Source organism: Gobio gobio (genome assembly GCF_949357685.1).
Source record: "Gobio gobio genome assembly, chromosome: 11".
NCBI lineage: Eukaryota > Metazoa > Chordata > Actinopteri > Cypriniformes > Gobionidae > Gobio > Gobio gobio.
In genome coordinates this window covers 42,775,475-42,797,988 of record NC_137104.1, presented here as the reverse complement: position 1 = coordinate 42,797,988, position 22,514 = coordinate 42,775,475, and the positions used below count along the sequence as shown (strand labels likewise).

At 38.5% G+C, this 22,514-nt stretch overlaps 1 protein-coding gene across 18 annotated transcripts; it reads right to left on the bottom strand.

The window, feature by feature from the left end:
* Positions 1-359: 359 nt before the first annotated feature.
* rxrba (retinoid x receptor, beta a) lies at positions 360-22,514 on the bottom strand. Of its 18 annotated transcripts, none has more exons than XR_013817463.1 (15): positions 22,316-22,514; positions 21,593-21,729; positions 20,645-20,874; positions 18,795-18,821; positions 18,177-18,330; positions 16,699-16,878; positions 15,007-15,030; positions 14,153-14,313; positions 9,696-9,825; positions 9,398-9,530; positions 6,305-6,346; positions 5,736-5,827; positions 4,752-4,857; positions 1,046-4,630; positions 360-879 (listed from the first exon to the last, which is right to left on the bottom strand). XR_013817463.1 is itself a non-coding variant. In XM_079828794.1 (14 exons), exons 2-14 carry the CDS (start codon positions 21,606-21,608, stop codon positions 4,483-4,485), a joined length of 1,443 nt encoding a protein of 480 aa, XP_079684920.1. In that variant the 5' UTR covers positions 21,609-21,729; positions 22,316-22,514; the 3' UTR covers positions 360-4,482. The 18 variants fall into 18 exon arrangements, 8 of the variants coding, with proteins under 8 accessions (XP_079684920.1, XP_079684925.1, XP_079684927.1 ...); XR_013817469.1 differs by having other exon boundaries at positions 361-879; positions 1,073-4,630; positions 22,283-22,429; XR_013817464.1 differs by having other exon boundaries at positions 362-2,565; positions 2,707-4,630.

The following is a 22,514-nucleotide window of genomic DNA, read 5'->3' as shown; positions in this document are numbered from 1 at the left end:
TTGATTATAAAGTGATTAAAATAATTGTTGTAATATGAAACATGACACCGCCCACTAGGGGAGGAGCCCGCTAGAATAATTTAGAGTAACGTTTCTATGGTAACACAATGTCCGATTTCAAAACGGGTTTCAGAGGATGAATTTTGAGTTTGTAAGCTTTCAAATGATACCTAATTTATGATAATTACTTAAATATATGATACAAAAAAAAGGCTATCAAAAAAAGAGCACCAGGCGTCGCACCTGTGTTTAAAGGAAGAATATAAATCTAGGCAAATCAATTATACAGGTCTGGCAAATCAAAGATACGTCGAAATGTTTGTGAAAAGGCAGGCAGAAGATAAAAAGCTCACACAAGTGTGCTGTATTAAAACCTTTACTTACACATGGTACATCCAACAAAAACAGATTCTGAATTAATGACAATAAAGCAAAAAGAAAGAGACATTTCTTTCTCCACACTCGGTACAGTCAATCATTTCCACAACTGCTGGAGACAAGAAACTAGACAAGAAAAATGAAGAGGGAAGGGTGTGGAGGGGGGAAAAAGACCCCAAATAACATAACAGTTTTGCACTAATACGTCAGGATACACAAAGATGTAAAGCATAAGAAAAGAGCAGTCAGAAAACAGTGAGAAGCAATATTTTTGTCGTTTTTTTTCTTTTTGGTGGGAGTAAATTAAGAAAGCTCTTTCATTTCAAGTCTGAAATCTCTTAAGGACTCCCATTAAACAATCACCATATCATCAGCCTGAGCCCACCCACTTACAAAGTACAAAATCATCATCACATAGCCCTCCTTCAGCTGTACATCCATCCAACATGATCCTGAATGAATGAATCTCACAAAAAAAAACATGTCCAGGTCACATTTCACCTCAAAATCAATAAGAAAAATAACATTGAAATAAAAAAAAAATATTCCATTAAATGTAATGCATCCAGACATGTTTATTCCAATTATAAACGTGCATTAAAGTGGTACTCAAATAGGCGCATTTTTCCTTTCCTTTTGATTTTGCGGTGAAACGTGACCCGGTCACATTCTTGACAGGTTTTGTGCAATTCACCTGTATGAACCCACTTGACCGGACGTCACTCATATCTTATGCATATATCTCTTTACGGAAGCAAACATTCACAGATAAGCCAAAAACGAAGATAAAAGTGAATCAGCTCTCGAGACTGTAACGTGCTCAACCACTTCATTCTCAGGCAAAGAGTAATTCAAGTTTGCACTGTGCATATTTCAGAGCGCCGCTCGGCTTCAAATACACAAACAGGAGGGCTTTCCCACGCGTGACAAAAATTGCAGCAACAAGGCCTTAGAAAAAACACACTAGCAGAACCCTCTGGATCTCTGACTCAGCTCAGTATAAATAGTTGCAATGGGGCTCTGTTTAGTGATCATCACAGTACACAGTCAACCAGGGGTTAGTTAGGAACGGCCCAAAAACACTCCCCTCGCACCTGTTTGGCAGTGCTGAATCAGTTCAGGTGCATGATGGATAATTCAGGGGTTACGGTCCATTGTAACGAGACATTGTACATTGTACAAAATCCTGTGCAAGCCGTATTCATTTTTATGAACGCCTTGCAACCCTTTTGAGAGCTGTTAAAAGGTGAGATTTTGAAAAAAGTAACAATTTTGGGGAAGAGGGGGAAAAAAAAGTGGACCCCAAAGACAGGGAGGGTCGGCCACACAAGCTCACAGCGCACGTCTGGATTAATATGTAGTCAAGCGAAAGTCGATTATGGCAAACTGCAATCAAGTAATAGGAGACTGACGCCATTGCACTCCATTTCAAGGAAATACGGTGAAGATTTTTACCACATGACGACTCTTGTAAGCATCTTTCACATAGGATTCTTTCTGTAATGCTGCAAACACACTCACACACACCTACACCCTATAGGGTGGCAAAGCTCGAGTCGCCCACATGAAAACACAAGCACACAGTGCACAATCAAATGAGCCTTCCCACTGTTCAGATATAGAGCAGACCATCGACATCAACTGAATTAGCTTTAATTCCTGGATAAATGGAACCTGGATTGACCAAACACGCAAGAAAAATACAGAACCTCTTCTTTGAGGAACTACCGGGAAGCCAAATTTAGAGGACCAGAGGTCAGTCGTTGATCACATTGAAAAGATTTCAAAACTCTTCCTTCCTACCACTGGCCCTAACAAAAACACACAGGGAAGTTACGCTAGGAGGAAACAAAGCTAGAAATGGAAGTCTGGATTCAGTCACATGTCAATGGCTAACATATTATGGATTACAGTACAATCCATCGATTGTTAAAAACATCTGAGAACGATCTTATCCGATTTTGGCCGATTTCGGCATGACTATACTCTCAACTGGAAAATTAAGCACCTTATGCATATATAAAATCTGGATACTACAATTGAAATAGTTATGCAGAAGATGGTGTACTAAACAAGAAATTGGCATATCAAATTCAAGCTTATTAGAGAAATTGCATATTTTAACTGCTGTGTATCTATTTTGGTGTCAACATTTATGTCTAACCGTTGTCATTATTAGCACCAAAACTGGTGGGACCATTTGCAATCTCTAGATATTTTTCCTCTATAAAAACACTGTCAGTATTTGATCTCAAGTCTCTTGACTAAAATTACTTGGTTTGAGCCACAAAAACTAACAGGTATGAAAATAGTACCCACCATCAATACTGGTGCATTTTCTGGATCTTGTTTAATGGCCTTAATTCTTTCTCTGACTCTCTTTCAATTTCAGTCTATACAAACGTTTTCAAATAAATGCATAGAGATTGTAGTGGATGCTGGTTTTGACACTTAGGCCTTTCAGATTGAATGCAAAATTCTTCCATGACCCAAGTCCCTCAGTCCCTGTTGAATAATTCAGAGAGTTGCTACGAGGGAGGCAACCTGTACAGATGGAATGTCGAAGGTGATTCTACTGCAACACATTAAAGCTGGAATACACACTGCACTACCTTTAAAATAGGAACAGATTTTAAAACACTAGGCAGCATCCACTTGCCGACTTTTTACTGAGAAAAACAGGGCATCGACTCATGCAGAAACATTGTTTCTCGCATGCTAGGAGATGCATGTCAAATGAAAACAAGATGTGTTCAAATATAAGAATTTGATATTCTCCAACTAGATGGAATCAGTCTGAGGTTTTTTTTTTTAAATCGGTCAACACTGACTGTCCAAAAATTGCATTGATTCGGCAACTAACGTAGACTCTTCCAGACTGTAAACCAGGGCAAAAATCTGTGCAAACGTTGTGTAGAGTATTCCAGCCTTTACACAAACCAGAATCACCTTTGTTGTTTACTATGCCAAAATTAATACCAGTTCATTCCAAAGGAGCCTGATGACAAGCTGATTTCATAAACTCAAAAGAAAAAGGCCTTCTTCACCGATCACGTGGAAAGGACAAGAGTGGTTGGACATACTACACAGCACACACACACACACACACACTTTATAAATATTAATCTTTTGGGGGACATGGTGTGGATTTGGTTCCCATTCGAGGAATTGGTGAAGAAATGGATCCAAAGAACATTTTGGGGAATTATGAAATGGCAACGGTACAAGGTCCTCTAGAAGGTACCAAAACCTTTACCAATCTATTTGCTCATTTAAAAACAACACAAACCAAGAAAAATAAGGTCGACCATCCTATTGCCGCCAAACAAAAGCAGGATTTTCCTGCGAGAATTATTCTGTGCCTTTAGGCCCTCCTTGGAACATGATCAAAAATTCATGTCCAAAAAACCTGCATACATTTATTCACAAATGTAAAACCCTGGCCTGCTTTTCATATGGGCCAGATGCAGCAGGCCGAGAATTTCCAATGCCTTTTATAAATCAGACTCATTTCATGAGTACAGTACAAAGTAGGATTTCAAAGTAAAAATCCCAAAGATAGCAGTTAGCAGTATTCCACAGTCAAAAACAAAGAGGCAGGTCTGCCGCGACTTGATTCGTACCAGCCAAAGGGCTCGCCGGATTCTCACCCCGGTCACACATGCACTGTAAATTCAGCCGACGGGCTGTCTAACTGCAATGACGAACGAAAAAGAAGTACAATTCGTGCATTCAGAGTAACATACAAACCAAAACGACACACGGAGATCTCTAGAATCAATACGAGAGTTCTAAAACTGGAAGCCGAAGTCTTTAAATTGAAGCTTATGATTTAGAACCTCCAAGGAATTTGAAAAATAAGATCTCTCCGGACAGCTCACACTGTGTAAAACGTTACATGGAAAACAAGTTTTTTTTTTCAGACAGCTTAAGAGTCTTTTTTCGGGGCTGTACTGGTTTGAAGGTGCGGCATGGAGAACGTGTAGGAGCGAATTGTGGGGGAAGGTGTTAATGGGAAGTGAGACACAGTAAAGCCTCAGAGTCCAGGGGGGACTGCGATACCCTGGTGCAAACCGGATTGAACTGGATCGAGCCTGGTCCAGGTTAGGTCAGCTGGTGAGGCGCTTCAAGCATTTCCATTAAGAAGGTGTCGATTGGGGTGTCTCCAATCAGCTTAAAGAAGAACAGGTGCTCCAAGCATTTCAAGCCAATAGAGCGAAGCGCTGGCAGTCGGAGAAGGAGCTTGGCAAACCTGAAAACCAAGTTAAAAATTGAGAAACTGCACACCCACTTTTTTTCACAATGAAGACTGTAAAGGGGATTTTACTTCTGTGATCTATTGAAGGATAGAAGTGAAAAAACATGTGCTGTACCTGCCCTGCTGGTCAGGATATCTCTGTTTACAATAAGCCTCCAGCGATGCATAGACCTTCTCTCTCAGTAACTCCACTTCACTTGGGCTCGACAATCCCTTTGCATCTGCAATACACACATAAAACAAAAAGCTGTCATCAGGTAGGTCAGGAACAGTGGGAGTAAAAATCTGACAAAAATAACAAAAGGTGTGTAGTGATTTAAAACTGTGATATACTGCAATATTTTACTCGCTAGCTTCGCTTGCACAGTTACACTCTTAGCTTATTCTACGTTTGGATTTTGGTTGAATAGAAATTGAGTGTATGAACTAGAGATGCACCGATAATGCTTGGTATTGGTGCATCAAACAAACATTTCTGGGAAGTTTGTGGCTAAATTGTTTGTTCAAATCTTTCTATAGCAAAGTAAAACAATTCACATATTTTCAAATGTTATGGTGAGGAGAGAGAATGAGAGAGAGCTCTTCTGTTGCATGTGCTTGATTACAGTTCGCTCACTCACCACACACGCTTGTGCCACTTCGATTAAAACGAAAACATCAGTCAAATTATTAAATATTACATGAATTATGTATAACAAGTTGTTCCCTATATTACACAAAAAAGTCATTTGATTACTGCATTGCTGCACTGAAGCTGCTCTAAATGTGTGCATTGCCATTAAATGGACGATAAAATATGATGGAATGTTAAAATAAACAGTTGATGTAACTGAAGTAACAGAACAGCATACAATATATATGTTTACAGGCACAATTAAGCACTAAAAGAAACATCTATTTACTAAACAAATTAAGCCAACTAATATGATTCATATTCTTTTGGTTTCTCTACCAATTTTTTTTTTTAATTACAAATGCGTCACTGGCAAGTACCAAAAATGAAAGTATCGGTATCATATTTGATCTGGAAAAAAGGTGTATCGGAATATCCTTAGCATGAACGAATATTAAATGAATGTTTATGTCTTTGCGGACTGACCTGGGTTGAAAAGGATGATGGCTCTCAGGCAGCCCAACTCTGTTTTATCCATCTGCATGTCTCTCATCTTGCTCACCAGCTCCGTCAGCACCCTGATGCCACAAAAATGGGGACAGGGAGGAGCATGGGATGAAAAGAAGGAAGGGAAAGGTGAAAAAAAAAAAAAAAGATTTAGGTTAATTTCTGAAGTACAACAAATCACAATGAGGCAACAGAAAAAAGCTTGGTGGAGCTGTTTTCATAACCACTTCAAAATATACAAATGAACAAAAATCCCTGGTATAACAGAGATATAAAATAAAACAGATTTCATCTTAACAGGACAAAAAGAACAATCAGAAATTAACTTTTTAAAAACAGAGCATGCCACATAAAACATCAGTCACTCTTACTAACATTGTGAGTCCAAGCAAAGCATTCAATCACACAGACACTCATACACAAGGTCAGTTTGGTCTTTACCTGCCCCAAACAGCCCCAGACATAATTTTATCCAAAATAAACTCTCAAGCTACAGGCTTTTCTGACTGCTGCTGTTTTGTTTATGGCGTGTGGCGGAGTGTCATTACCTGTCGAATATGGCCCCAACCTCTGCATTGTGCGCACTCTCCCTGTGTGTTCAATCACAATGTATTATTAAAATGTCATTACACATATCAAAGTTATATAATGTCTCCCCGCTCCAGAAAGGCCCAGGCAGAGACGTTAAGACTCCACGTATGTTGGCGGTAGGCCCAGTTCAAAGAGTAACAAGCTACAGGCTCTTGTTGAAAGGAAGGCAGACGGATCATGGGTTGGCGGCAATGAAGCTTGAAATGACAATTCCCAGCACAGAACAAATACAACATAACATGATCAACAAAAAAAATCTTTGACAGGATAAGACCAGGGCTCAACAATAAGGATGGGACACTTCAACGATTGAATCATGTACATGGAATTTCAAGTCAAGCAAACTTTGATGTTTTGCAAACCTCACCAAGGTTCTCTCAAAATCTGGTAAGCATTAGTTAAAATCAGTTACAATAAATGTAATAAATATACCTATATCATTTCTAGCTACTGTAAATGACATTTTTTTCTATTAATACAAAATATAACACTAAAATTATGATAAATGTTGATTGAATTTCAGATTTTTGATAATGCTGCCTGTAAATATCTGAACAAGAGTAAAAAATTAAACAAAATCACTGTTGAGCCCTGATGGAAAAAATATAAAATGGTTGTTGTGGAATATAACAGTTCATTCGTTTAGTTATGGTATCGTTACGCACTATATTACTCGGCATGCCTTAATTGCTTAAAATGCACATCAAATGATTCTGAAGACACATCAGATTTTGCACAGAGGGTTAAATAGCATCTAAAGCATGAGCCAACAAAGCAAAGCAAGAAGCATTTGCACACATCACATGGCACCAACAGGACAACAATGAAGCGCTGCAAAAATCAGGTGAGATGGACAGTGAAGCACAAGGACAGGGAGGCTCATTTCTGAAGCAGAGACATTATGACAAGATGAATGGCAACAAAAGACAATTTCATATGAGCGTCACAACAAACTGTAGCACAGCACATCTAGAATGAGCTAATTTTAAACAACAGCCTGTAGCTCATTATTCCTGGATATGCATAAGACAAAGTCTTCAGAAGTCTTGGGGAGAAATGTGCTAAATTTGTTGCTTAAAATAAACAATTGCTGTGATAAACAGCAGCTTACATGACAGAGCACACGTCATATGTGTGCCTGTAATGATTATGTAAATGGGAGTGTTTTGAGACTATAAGCAGAGGAGAGCGTTGGTGCACATATAGGTGTTTGCATGTATGTGCATGTCCTGTCTGTTGTGCGGTGTCATTCTAATAAAGCACACTATATACAGCAGCGTCAAGGCGGCAGGCTGTCGGGAGTAAAAGGTATTTTTCTTTGTCATGACGCAGGAAAATCCAACCACCTTTGCAGCCTTAAATGTGTCATAAAAAGCAAGAATCAAAGCTGTTAAGTTTTATGAGCGCAGGTTTACCACAAATTATGATACAATAAACTATTTCTTGTCTAGTCCTTTTCACACATAAGCAAAGCAGGTCACATGCACATCTTTACATAATTGCAACAAGAAATGATTCAAGAAAAGCAAAGTCAGTATTAACAAATGTAACAAAGATCTGTCATTAAAGGTTTAGTTCACTCAAAAATGTAAATTCTGTCATTAATTACTCACCCTCATGTCGTTCCAAAACCCTAAGACCTTCGTTCATCTTCGGAACACAAGATATTTTTTATGAAATCTGAGGGCTCTTTGACCCCTCCATTGACAGCAATTTAACACTTTTTAAGGCCCAGAAAGGTAGGAAATACATTGTTAAAATAGTCCATGTGACTCCAATGGTTCAACCTTAATTTTATGAAGCAACGAGAATACTTTTTATGCAAAAAAAACAAACTAAAATAAGTGCATTCACCAATTTCTTCTTGTCTGTGTCAGTCTCCTACGCAGTTTATGTTGTAAATAACTTTCAAATCGCTACGGCAGAACGGAGGCTCACCATTGGCTAGCTCCTGCGTCAGCATCATACGCATACGTGAACCAACAGGTGCTCACGTGAACAGCATCGGGCAATGGTAAGCCGGTGTTCTGTTGTAGCACTTTGAAAGCACTGTACTGTATTTACAATGTAAACTGCGTTATATTTCTTTGTTTTTTTGCATACAAAATGTATTCTCGTCGCTTCATAACGCTAAGGTTGAACCACTGTAGTCACATGGTCTATTTTAACTATGTCTTTCCTATCTTTCTGGGCCTTGAAAAGTGGTAATTACATTGCTGTCTATGGAGGGGTCAGAGAGCTCTCGGATTTCATAAAAAATATCTTAATTTGTGTTCTAAAGATAAACGAAGGTCTTACGGGTTTGGAACGACATGAGGGTGAGGAATTAATGACAGAATTTTCATTTTTGGGTAAAATAACCCTTTAAGTCCCATTAACAAAGTCTGATTCCAGCTAAATAAATGTCCGATGTGAATATGAACTATCACCAATTGCTATGTTTCCATCCAGGGTTGCGAATTTATAACTTTTTATAATGTAATATAACTATGTATAACGTAAAATAGGAATAGCGCTAAAAACGTTTCACATTCATCCCATGTGGGAGAACAAAAATCGTCACTTGCTGGGAAATTTACGCAAAATATCTGTAATGAAAATGGAAGTTGATGCAATTGGAGAAGCCACTGTGGCTCTTTTTTCCAGATGAAACGCAATAAACCTTTGTCATGTTATCTTGCGTTCAGATGCTGGTGTTTGGGAACACAAGCATGTGAACGCAATCTAATGAAAGAGTCATTATTTCATGACAGACTTTGGCTCAGGCATTTCAGAATGATCAAACCAACAACTGAAATGCTGTACAATGAAATTGGTCCGCTGGTTAGTCCAGTTAATAAATCACATCTACTGTTGAGGCAAAGTCACATAAGCCTTTTGTTGCGCATCGAGAGATTTAATCGGTAAATGTGTTTTCATCATAGTTTATGCGCATGTCTTCTTAACGAATACATTTTTTTATCCACATCAATTGAGTGCATGTTTTTTAGGCTTAGTTTTAGAATGTATGTGTATCTTGGCAGTCTGCAGTCGTGAGACATGACTATTACCTGTCAAAGATGGCTCCCACCCCAGCACTGTGAGCACTGTTCCTGTGCACGTGGAGGCCGGTGGCCAGCAGAATGCCATCCTTCACCGTGATGGAGCGATGAGAGAATGATGCGATCAATAGCTCATTCCAGCCTGACAGACAAATGATAGCAGCAAAAGATGTGTGTGGTTCAATAAAAGTGTTTGCTAAGGGGGGCATCCCTTGAAATACAGTTTGCAGATTTACATTATTAAATGGTTTTCAAAAACATGAATTTTTTTATTCAGAGTCAAAAAGACAGAGGCAAACAAGTTTACCTGCACGCAGTAGAATGACCTGGTCATCCAGAGACAGCTCACTGAAGTGAGGGATCCTTTTTGCCCACTCCACCAAAGTGAATAGCTGTTTATCAGCTGCCTGGCAGATATTTGTGACTGGGTCGTTCGGCTGAGGAGAGGGGAAAAATAAAGTATTATGGGTAAGTAGCAAGCAGAGGGAATGAAACAAAACCGTAACATTATACTAGTCTTTTTGTTGTTATATATAGGGTTGGACACCGAAACCAAAACACCGATTTCGGGGCCTCATTTCGGTGCCACTTGAATTCAAAAGTGCTTTCACCCTTTGGTTAGTGCCGAGCCAGAAACAGACCCGCTCAGCGCTTGTCACATATCACAACTATTCAGTGTTTTCAACCACGTTTATTTTAGGTTTCAGACATTTAAATGCACATAAGTACTAGCAAAAAATGTATTTATAGTTTGTAAAATACACACTGATGTCTATGGAAGCGCCAATAACAAATCTTTCAGTTATAATTTGACTATGTGTCTTATTTATATCAGATACACATTGTATAGTTAACTATATGGTTTACTCTATTCTTCTGCCAGTTCACCGGTCACTTTCTTTCATGTATTTAGTGAGATGTCGATGAATTTACTGATGTAAATCCGACAGATCCGATTCTCTGAATTGCGGTGCAAACTAACATGGCGGCACCATCGCACATTATAGATCAACTAACATATAATTATATAGGGTTTTAAATGACAGAAAATTGGAATATCAGATAGCTCATGACATGGTTAACAAGATGGTGTATATTTTGAATAAAAAAGGAAAAACTAAATAAAAGCGATGCATCTGTCATACAGCACTATTGTGACTGCGGTGTCATGTGAGAAGCATGGCGTGTCGCCATGGAAATAATAAGGTGATGTGTTCTAAAATATTTAGCCAGAGGCAATCAGAGGCAATCTTTTCAAGGCTATTAGATCATATTTCTGCAAAAGAATTGCTGAAACTTAAAGCTGGTTTGTAGCATACCAAGAATACCAACTACTCTGCTGTTATTACTGTAACAGTTATTTAGTGTGAAATTAGGCCTATTGTAGTTGGGTTTCATGGTTTAGGTTTTATTATGAATTTGTTAAGCCAATTTGTTGTGTTTTGTATCTATTTATATTTAGGTATACTTTAAACTTTTAATGGGCCCTTTTAACATTTCCGGGTTTCTCAGAGTGGAAGTCGTCATAGTTGGGTTAACTTTTATAGCGGTGAATGAGAGTATTTCACAACTTTCAAAAAGAGTGAAAAATTTGAGTGAGATTGATAACGGCAGTGAAAAAAGAGAAAGATGTTAATTTTTACCATCACTCCCATAGACGCTGTATTAGAAACACCCTCACAGCAGCGGTAACTTGTTTTTTGTAATTTGATGAAAAGGTAATATAATACAAAGTATTAGTGTTATAAATGTACATACTAGGGCTGGGCGATATGACGATATTATGGCATATCGACGATGTCTCGCAAATATCTCGATGTCGATAACAGTCAGTGTTATCAGACGATAAATCACAGTATCATAAAAATGACGACTGATAAACTCACAGGACATTGCGTTGCCAAATACATTATAAATAGCTTAGTAGTTACCATACACTTACCTTTTTAGTGTTTTGATGCATAGCTACAGTAGCCTATATGTGTTAAAGCAAAACATTGAAGTATATGGATAAGATGTTGGTTGTGGTTGTGCGCAAAGAGAAGCACGTTACAAATTAACGAGACATAGGTTGGCTTGACTAAATGTTTTAAACAGCTCTAAAAATATTATTGGCTATTAAATTATAAATAGAATAGCCTATTAATAATACAAATATTAATCAAACATGTAAACCTGGAACATTTAACCTGGAACATTTAAAATACTAACGCTAAAAATAAAACGAGAGAGCGAAACCTTTGAAAAAAAAAAAAATATTCAGGACACAATGCGAACGATATTCAATCATTTAGACAAATTGCTTTTATCAGTAACATATTCAAAACGTTTTAAAAAAAAAATCAAAATATGGGTAAACAAACATCACCTCAAAATAACTTTATGCAGGTGATCTGTAAAACACCGTAAATGTGGTTTACCCAGCATGTCTTAACAGTTGCGTATGAAAATCATAAATGCACTTTTTAAAATCATCAGTAAAATCTTCAAAAAACTAAATCATCATTCAAAATGAAAACAATTGATTTTTTTTTAATTAGACACCTTAATAATAAAATATAATCCAAACACAGCGTTATTTAATTGTCTTAGCAGTTGCCATGCATTTTTAAAAAAATCATTAAAATCATCAAAAATCTAAATTATCATTCAAAATTAAAACAAATATGTTTTCATTTTTTAAAAATACATTAGGCTAGTTCTCAGAAATAAAATATAATCTAAACACCACGTTATTTAATTGAACCTATGCATTTATAAAACATTAACGCAACAATCTAATGCAGGTTTCTAGACACAAAATTTTGCATGATTTTGCTTAGAAAGCCCTTCTTTAATGTGAATTTCGTTTTGTATAAATTGTATCTTAATTTTAATCAACGTTTAATCAGATAATTGCCTGGATTTAATAAATAAGAAGCAAATAGTCTATAGCAGACAATAGCCTAATTGCGGGAGCGATCACATGCTTTGCGCATGAACTTGAGCGTGTCTCAAATAAACCCAAACTCAGCAGCTACTTGTCTCACAAACATGAGAAATATGTTTATATAAAGCTTGAAATGTCCACTTTTAAACGTAACGAAAATAGTCCAGCAATGCGCAGTGTTCAATAGTGGCAACGATATGCGTCCGTTCATGTGAAATGAGGCCGCTACACTGGATGGTGTAGCCTATGTGGATATGGCAGCGGAGATTAGTGGGTTGCGCATTTTTTTTTTTGATACTTTTTTTTTGCACAGCCTGCAGATAGCCTCTGTTGGATCCGCTGGTTCTCCATTTGCATTTGGTTTTAAATCCATAATACTGCCAAATTACCGGTGTGCATCTTTTCTTTGATATTAAGCCGTTGTCCTCCATTTTATGCCTGGAAAATTTTGACACAGACATGAGCAATGGCGCGCGTGGGCGAGGTCAGTGCGGAGTAGACGATATTATCAGATATCGCGATATTTTTGAAGGCGATTATCCCCCCCAAAAAATTCACATATCGCCCAGCCCTAGTACATACATTTTTTTCAAAATGAAAATACAAAAAAACTTTGCAGGACTTACGATAATGATGACGGTTAAAATGTGTCATCACAGTCTGTGAAAAGGGTCTATAAATTGTTCAATGTAAAGAATTTATCTTTTTTTTCTCAAAAAAAAAAAAAACATTCTTTAATGTCATCGGCCGCCGTATTGTGGCTCTTTTTTTTTTTTTTAAGTATCGGTTCAGGCACTGTTTAGGCACCGGTACTGTTTTAAAAGAATCGGTTTGGCACCAGTATCATAAAAAACCCAAACAATACCCAACCCTATTTATATAGCAGTAAGAATCTGTATTTGAAAGAGACCATATTATGCCCTTTTACAATGGGGTCTACTAGAATAGATTTTCATGCTTGAATGTTCAAAAAACACACTAGTTTTCCTATATTTTACCGTTCCCAGTCTGTCTTTAACACTCTACTTTTCTCAAAAGCATCATAAGCCTATGTAGATCGTAGAACCATTGCCACCAAAGGTCTCAACGATCATCTTTGCATCATATGCTTTTGAGAACTCCAGCCCTGTTTATTCCTGTCTCTATGAAGTCCTTTTTTCCAAAAAGCGCAATGTTTTCTGATTGGTTAGCTAGACCAGTGTGTTTTGATAGGTAAATGTTTTGAGTGGGTTTTTTGAAAATGTCATGCCACTTACCAAAACAGTGAGTTTCAACACACTACTAAGGCAACCAGGACTCAACCCCCCCCCCCCCTTTTTTGTTGCCTTGGGTAGGAATTATTTAAATGAGAAATATTGTGACATGCATGTTACTGGAAGAAAACTCATGACTACAATTGTGGCGTTTCAGGGAGTTCAGAAACAGTGCGCACTGATATAGAGAATAACTCCCTTTGGAGTGGACTTTGTGTTTTGTAACTTTGCAGACATTTTTCTTGCACAAACAGCAACATTACACACTAAAGAAAGTTGAATATGTAAAAAAGTATAATAGGTCCTCTCTTTAAAATCTGAAGATGGTGCTAAATATGCATGCAGTCTGTCTCAGACATTACATCTCATGCATATTGCAAGTCAAAAAATGTCAAAAAGTTTATCAAAACTGAAAGCCCTAATATAAATGGCTGGCTCTATGCAACTTCCTTGTTTAGTCAGTCCACCAACTTACTGTCATTGGCATGCTACAATTAGAGCCTGATTACCTTAAAGGTCTGGATCACGTAACAGATAATCCTGGCACTAAAGATAATTGTAACATGCTTATCTGTTACTTACAGAGCTTCCACCTGAGCTGCCATCCGCATGCAGCTCAGTCTTCTGCTCCACGGCCATTTCGGCTTCCAGAATCTTCTCCACCGGCATCTCTTCATTCGCGGCGCTGGTGGACTCCACCTCTCCTTCCCGCTCCTTGTTCCTCTGACGCTCCTCCTGAACGGCTGCATCGCACACAGGGGAATGAAGAAAAGGACCAAGACGGGGAAACAGAGATGAAGGATAGAGCAGAGGACAGTGCGAGAGAGATTAACATGATGGAAAAAGAAAAATGAAATGAGAGAAAGGGTAGTGAACAGGGAAAGCGGTAAAGATGAAGACAGGTGTAGAGAGACACAGAGATATACAGATACAAGTAGTTCCAGGTTAGTTTTCAACACATTCATCCACACACTGAAGTCCTCCAGCAACATTTATTCTTCAATGACCCAGTAAAAGCTACAAAGGTCACTTATTGCACAAATTCAAAACAACATTCTCACATGACTAAAATGTTTTGCTGCGTCATGTCATTTAAAGGGGTCATATCATGTGGAATCAAGTTTCCTTTGACCTATTGATTCAAACATTTTGATGCACTATGAAAACTGTAAATTCAGATCTGAAAAGTTGCTCGTTTAGCATAATAAAGAATTTATTGAAATGAATCAATCAGTCTCATTTCAGTCAGACTCTTACCATAAATAATAAAAAAACACTAAGAAAATATTTTCATATTTTCAAGTGGATCCCGGGGGAGGGGGGGTGACATGACCCCTTTAATGGCCGTGACTAATAGCCTACTGAGCAATCCTTTCACCATTCCCACATTCACACACACATGACCAACCCTCCCTCCCTCCCTGCTTTCTCCTTACATCGTTGGCGTTCATCTTGGACCACTACAGAAGGAGAGGGAGGAAGAGAGAGAACGAGAGGAAACAAAAGAGGGAGAGAGGGGGACAGGTGTTAGTGGTGACATCAGCCCTCCCTCCCCCTCTCCTCTCCTCTCTGGTTTGTGCTGTGATGTATATGACTTATGAAATCTACATGTCTCTGCAATACCTAGTCTTGTCATTACTGTCTATCTGTCTGGCTTAATTCTAGAAAGCCCATCTTTCGCTCTCTTTAGTGATAGACCAATATATTGCACAATAAATAAAATATAAAATCAAAATAAATCAAATTACATTTCTGCAATTTTGGGGAAAATCCCAATTTCCATTAAATTGTACATCCTATTTTAGTGCTTTATTGTCTATCAACCAACCAAAACTCTAGATATTACTATCAGTCTGTTTCCTGCATCACAGCAAAGAATATTTCACCCAAGTTGTGGTAGATCAGTCATTATATTGCATTCACATAAATATGAACATTGACCAATGCAGTCTAATTTACAAACAAATGACTATTAAATGTAGGGGCATTTATAAGGGGAGGAAACACTAGCATCAGACACTGAAAACCCTTTATCAGTCGATCACTACTCCTTACCTCTAGTGTCATCCCTTCAGTGGAACTCATATACCCCTTTTCCACCAAAGCAGTGCTAGAGCTAGTTCAGAGCCAGAGCTAGTCCCAGTTCATAGTTGGTTCGACTGAGGAGCCTTCTAAGAACCGTTTGCTTTTCCACATGCTGAGAGCCACAACAGAGCCATGTCTTACGTCACTGTATATATGTCTCATCTTTCTCAGCAACGCTAGCGAGGCAGCGGCAGTGTTGCCAAGTGTTTTTCATGTCCGTGGGTTGAAGCGACCCCAATTATGTGATATTTAGCCCCGAGAATGTGAATTTTAGTAGGTAACCATGCCAAAAAAAAACACGTATTTTACCCCCAAATGTGATTTTTAGCGGGGAAGCCCCCCTGAAAGGCGATTGGGCTTGTTTTGAGTAGCAATAATTTGGGCGGGTTTTGTTGTGAAAACCTGGCAACCCTGGGCAGCGGGAAACACAAACACAGCAGGCTTGTTCGAGATGTTTCGGCGCTGCGCAGACCGATCCACGTATGATATAAATAAATAAAAAACGCATGAGTGAATCAAAAGCATACGGAGTCATATGCTCTCGCTGGACTCGTTATCATACGGCGATCGGTCTGCACAGCACTGCTACGAACAAGCCTTCCATCAACAATGCAAACGTTGCGTTACTATTGATTCACATGGCTTTACGATCCTACATCGGCATCAAAACACCACGAAAACACCCCGAATCCAACGCATTCATGCAGTACGGCGTAATGTGTAAGTTATAGAGGGAGATTAAAAAACGAGCAGCAGCTGTTAGCTCCATTAGCTGCTATTTCAACAATGGGGGATCTCAAGTTTGTGTTGGTCTTGTTGACCCCGCCCCCAGCGCCTGACGTATTCGGTTCTTTCTTCTACGCTACTTAAGAACCACTTTTCCTGGCTCGGAGCTGGGGCTTTGGGTGTGGAAACACAAAGAACCGATTTGAAACTAGGTTCTGGCTCCGATCTAGCTCTATCACTGCCTTGGTGGAAAAGGGGAAATATTGGGTCTGTAGTATGTGTATGTGTTAGGTGGGACAGGCAGTTCTGGTTCTTACCCTCTCTCTTCATCCCCATGGCCAGGCACTTCTGGTAGCGGCAGTACTGGCAGCGGTTCCTCTGGCGTTTGTCCACCAGACAGTCCTTATTGTCTCTGCATGTGTAGCTCAGGTCCTTTCTCACAGTGCGCTTGAAAAAGCCCTTACAGCCCTCACAGCTGTACACGCCATAGTGCTTGCCTGGACAGAAGAGACATGAGACCAGTTTAGATCAGAGTCCTGCACAGGTCCGATTTTAGAACCGACAATCAACCCGCACCCAAAATAAAATCAGTTTAGCTGATCACATTATAGACACACTTACAAAAATGTTTATTGCCAGGGCATACAGAAGTTATTGCACGACCATTAACACAAGGACAACTTCAGCTGAAGCTGTCAAAAGGCTACATCATGAAGAACATGGTTATGTGTCCTTATCATCTCTACAAGGCACCTTCAGTTCTGTCCCCTTTGAAAAATACTGTTCGATAGAACTGCTTGTGCTTGGTTTGTTACCACAGTTATCTGCGTGCTTCCTCAGCGATGAAGTTCCACATTTGCGGCTATCCAACGCGAAAACTTTACGGCAGGTTTTGTATGCAGAAAAGCCTTTCACAATATTGTTCTGGTCATCTGAGATAAGGCAGCGCAGCATTTGAACAAATGCTGCGCGTCAAAAAAGCTGGCCGAAGCCCATCTTTATGCAAATGAATTCCGTTGAACGCGACGTGAATATCCAATAGAAGTAGAGCACATGGGGACGGGGGGGAAGTCTCTCACTGGTCCTTTGTTTTTCATTCCCCGCTGGCTCAAACGCACGCCCATAGCAGTAAACTTGAGGAAAGCCCAACAACATACACACGAGGGGAAGCGTCACAACACCACGCTTCAGTCGTGCCGCAAAAGTGGATCTGTACCGGCACCTTGATGAAATAAACGCGGCTCTGCAAAACTGATGAAATGAACGCGGCAAAAAATCTACCAATCAGAATTTTGGTCGAGCCAGAACGTATCGACTAATAATCGACTGGGAGATTACAGCCCTATTAAACATCAAACATAAAATCTAATTAGCTGAAGTACCTTTATTTGTAAAATATTTAATTATCACATGGTTATTTAATATATACAAACCATAACAGCTGACTGGATAGGGTGGAGTCACGTGACTACACACGCTTAGTAGTATGTTTTTAAGGGGAAAGTATTAACAGGATTAAAAAAAACGAAATAACTGACATGGGAAAATTATGTCGGTTAGAGGTTCTGAATTACGGTTTTGATTACTCGTCTAGCCCTAATTTAAACTGTGTCAATAATATACGTACTCATTACAACTACCCCTGATTGATGATACTGTACCATTTTTAGATTCACTATATTACTCACCTATCCAATCTATTCTAAACATTGAAAAGGAACAAGACATTTTCATAAGCAATAACAGTTTCAGTTTTTAGATCAGACTATGAAATTAGTGTTTATCAGTGACGTACCAGAGGAGCGATCCCCACAGATGGCACACAAGCGTTTCTGTGAGACCATGGGTCCTGGGCTGTGGCTGGACAGTGGCTTCAAACCGAAGGGCGGTTTCACGTCATCAGAGCTGCTGACAGCGTGCAGGCCCGACATGGACACAGTGGAGTTGATCTGAGAAGGGCGATGAGAAAGATGAAGAAAGAGATGACGTGGCAGAAAAAGAGATAAAGGAAATATTTTATTTAAATAAAATGAACATCCCATTTTTTGTTAGTGATAAACAAAAATCAAATTGCAAGGTAAAAAAACATGTTAATTTCTTATGGTCAGTAACACATGCCTGATTAGCCCTTAACTGATCACAACCAGACATTTCTCCCCAAATCATTCAAACACCATTTCAACAAATCAACTTAAGCGTAAGTGGAAGATGATCAATCATTAAGAATCTTCTTTTGATTGCATTTTGATGATATTTGAACACAACCTTTCAAAAAAAAAAAGGAATGCATCCAAGTAATCATCCAAAAAGAGCTACATTTCAAAATGTATGAGCAACAGTAAAAAGAAGAAGACATTTGCATGAGAGGAGAGTATGAGAGAGTCAGGAACTGAGAGAGGGTACAAGGTCTCACCTCTGTGTTTCTGGGAAACATGTTCATCTGTGAAGTAGAAATGCAGTGATGAGGAGGGGCGCAAAAAGGCTTGTGGAGTGAGGGACGCTAAATTACCAAATCCACTATGATATTTTGTTTTGTTAAAACTAAAATTTAGACTACAAAAAAAAAAAAAAATCAGTTTAGATCGACAGAAACCTACCTGAGAGACTTTGGAAATTAAGGGCAAAATACCAGATGGTCTGTTAAAGATTAACATTTTAGAGTGAAACACTCAAATAACCTCTGTAAATAAACTGGGAATTTGAAAAAAACAAAAATTGCTCAACCAAACCTTGAGATTTTGTGCAGGCCCCGTTACATATTGCTAGTCATTGTACAATATCGTTCAAAACTTTGTGGTTGGTAAGATGTTTTAAATATATTTTTAAAAAGTCTCTAATGCTCATCATGGCTGCATTTATAGGATCAAAAATACAGTAAAAACAGTGAAATATTAAAGGGATAGTTCACCAAAAAATTATAATAGCCTATATATTTACTTCACAAACTAACTCTACAAATACGGAAAACAGTGATAGATGGACCTCTTAACCTTTACGCTAAGGAGTAATTCCAATGCAACTTTGAGGGGACCAAGCATAACATGATTATGAATTTCTGCTCAGCTAGCGACAGCATTAAATCCACGGCAAACGCTAATACTTTTTCATATTCTGTCAACTTTCTTTGAATAACAGTTCTTTCTAATAACATATTAGACAGGACTGTTAAACAGACTGTAAACTAAAGAAGATGGAGAATGTGAAAGCTGTGTGCTCAGGCTCTAGTGTTGTCAGCGCTGTCAAAATAAATGTCTACCGCGCTGTCAAAATGAAAGTCACAACAACAAGCGTGGCTTATATCACTTCAGAGTTCCTACTGGCGGTGCGAATGCAACCAGGAAAATGGCCCTAGGGGAACATTTAGTTCTCAGGGAACCACCCTGGTGGCTAGCTCCTGTAGAACCTAGAACTACCCTGTGCGAAAGCCCCTATAATTACCTGGTTCACTATTTCAATACATTTTCAAATGTAATTTAATTAATGTGATGCAAAGCTAAATTTTCGGCATCATTCCAGTCTTCAGTGTCACATGATCCTTCAGAAATTAATCTAATATGCTGATTTGCTACTCAAGAAACATTTCTTATTATCAATGTTGAAATCAGTTGTGCTACATAATATTTTTGAGAAAACTGAAATCCTTTTTTCAAAATTAATTTATTTGAATTTTTTTTTGTAACATTATAATGTCTTTACTGTCACTTTTGATTAATTGAATGCATACTTGGTGAATAAAATAATTAATTTCTTTAAAAAAAAAACTTACTGAACCCAGACTTTTGAACTGTAGAGTACATTATAAGATGTTGATGATAACTATGATATTAATGCAAATTTAACTACTTTTCAGCTTTTGTCCTAAATCTACATTATTTTATAAAAATGTAATGTACTCAATACAAAAAGATCAGAAATCTGTCAGACTTAGCAGGTTTTTACACAACAGCGTTTTCAACTAAAAACTTTTAATGCTTTTTGGCCATTCATTTACATGACAACAATGTTTTGGGGGCCTGAAAACGCAAACTTTTGAAAATGGGTTTCTAAGTGCATGTTTTGAAAATGATACCGTTACTGTCTCAGTGTAAAAAAAACAAACAAAAAAACATGAATTTGTGAAAACGGTGACGTTATGCGTATTACGTGTTCAGCCTATAGGCGTGTAGTGTTTCTTTATAAAGTGATGTCGCCAACTACTGGCCTGGCATGCATAATACAGCGTTTGTAGTCATTTTCACGGATTGATAACATGAAAGTGCTCACCTGTGGGCTGCTGATGGGGCCGTAGCCTACTGAGGGAGTTCCAGGAAGGCAAGGAGAACCCAGAGAGGAGCTGATGACTGAGAAGGGTGAGCCCATGCTGCTGATGGGACTGTTCACAGCTGAAGTGATGGGTGGCAGAGAAGTCATGGCGGCGGCTGAAGGGGCCAACGGGGGCGAACGCTGACCTGATGGTGGTGAGGAAACGGATGAACTGTCTGGACTACGAGAATCTGTGAGGAAAGGTAGGGTTTATGGATAAGACAGAAGCAAAAAATTATACAATTATATTTGGTGTGGCAAATCCGAATTTCAGCTTTCGTGATTTAAACACCTGCTATTATTAAATTAGCACATTGTCAAGCTTTGTCTCATGCAATGAAGTTAGCTTCAGAAACCTAAATGTCAATTATCTAAACATAAATAATTTGTAGCCTTGATCAGACTTAAGCATTACGTAAAAAAGTGAGTACACAAACTACTTATTTATCTTGAATGGATGCTAAATAAACTGGGTTACATTTTATTTTAAGGTGTCTTAGTGTAATTATATATTTAACAAATGAGTAATATCAATTGAAACGTGCACTTACTATAGAGATTATTAGTTTAGAGGGTTGCAAGTAATTACACATTTATTACTGCTATTAATATAGTAAGTACATGTAACAGACACTAAAATAAAGTGTTTCCATAAACTAATAATGAAACTAAGCTATTTAAACGTATAACAAAAAGACAATCATGAAACACTGGCAAACCAATGAATACACTTTGCAGGAGTATTAACCTTAACGTCTCAATTCACTGATTATATACAAAACACAATGTCATTCATATCCTTAACATGTAACTTGATGAGTGCAATTCAAATCTAGGCTTACAGCTCTAAGTGTAAATCACTGCACAAACGTGGAGCCACATGTAGATATACAATCAAAACAATCTCACCTCTGCTGTCGCCCATGATGTGCAGACGGGCTCTGCTAATCAAACCGACTCGCTCGCTCTGATGTCGGATGGCTGTTCAACTCAAGACCGCGGACTGAGGCCCGGGCCCCTGGGTCTTTTACCAACTGAAGTTATCCCTGCAGTATACAAAACGCTACGTTAATGGCATTTAAAAACATTTACACTAAAAACATGAAACATGTATATAAAAAGCGAGTTATATTGCATTTCTGGGTAAACATGACAGAAAACTTCAATTTGTCAGGGAAGCCACGTGGTTTTTTTATGCACATACATTGTATAGAATAGATTCGATATATTCTACATTGTATTAGTGTGATAAAACAGGATTAATCACGTGCAAGCATTCAAAACGTAATTTCCAGTATCGGCTAGCTGGTTAGCTCACTAGATAGCTTTAATTTAACAGAAAAACAAGCCACGTTATGTCTCAGAAAACTGCCTAAATGTATCCGTAAATTCATTAATGTTGTTTTATTGTACGAAAGATGTTTCGTTTACAAGTGCTGTGTGTAATAACACGGGCATTTATATTTGCGTTCGGCTAATCGACTCAACTAGCATGTTAGCTAGCACGCTAATAACTCTGCAGGCACAAATTGTTGCCCACAAACAAACAGCGGAAAACCGAGCATAGTGTTATTATAACAGGGTTATAACAACACATACCTGTCAATAAATGTACACAACAGCAGCATTTACCCGAGTTACGTAAATATGATGAGGATTTGTATTTAAAATGGCTTAATTAGGGCCGCGACCCTCCGTTCCCATCTCTTCGGTGTGATCCTCACAGTCGCCCTGATCTTCCTTTCTGAGGAGGAAACTGAAGCTGTTTACGTCCGAGCCATAGACTGTAAAAAAATAGGTCCGAGCACGGAAACTGACGCCATTTTGGCTC

Coding starts and splice junctions, on each gene's coding strand:
- rxrba (XM_079828794.1), bottom strand. Junction 16,879..18,176: donor CTGTGGGGATCGCTCCTCTG/GTACGTCACTGA, acceptor TCTTCTGTCCAG/GCAAGCACTATGGCGTGTAC. Junction 6,347..9,397: donor GTGGGAGCCATCTTTGACAG/GTAATAGTCATG, acceptor TTGAACACACAG/GGAGAGTGCGCACAATGCAG.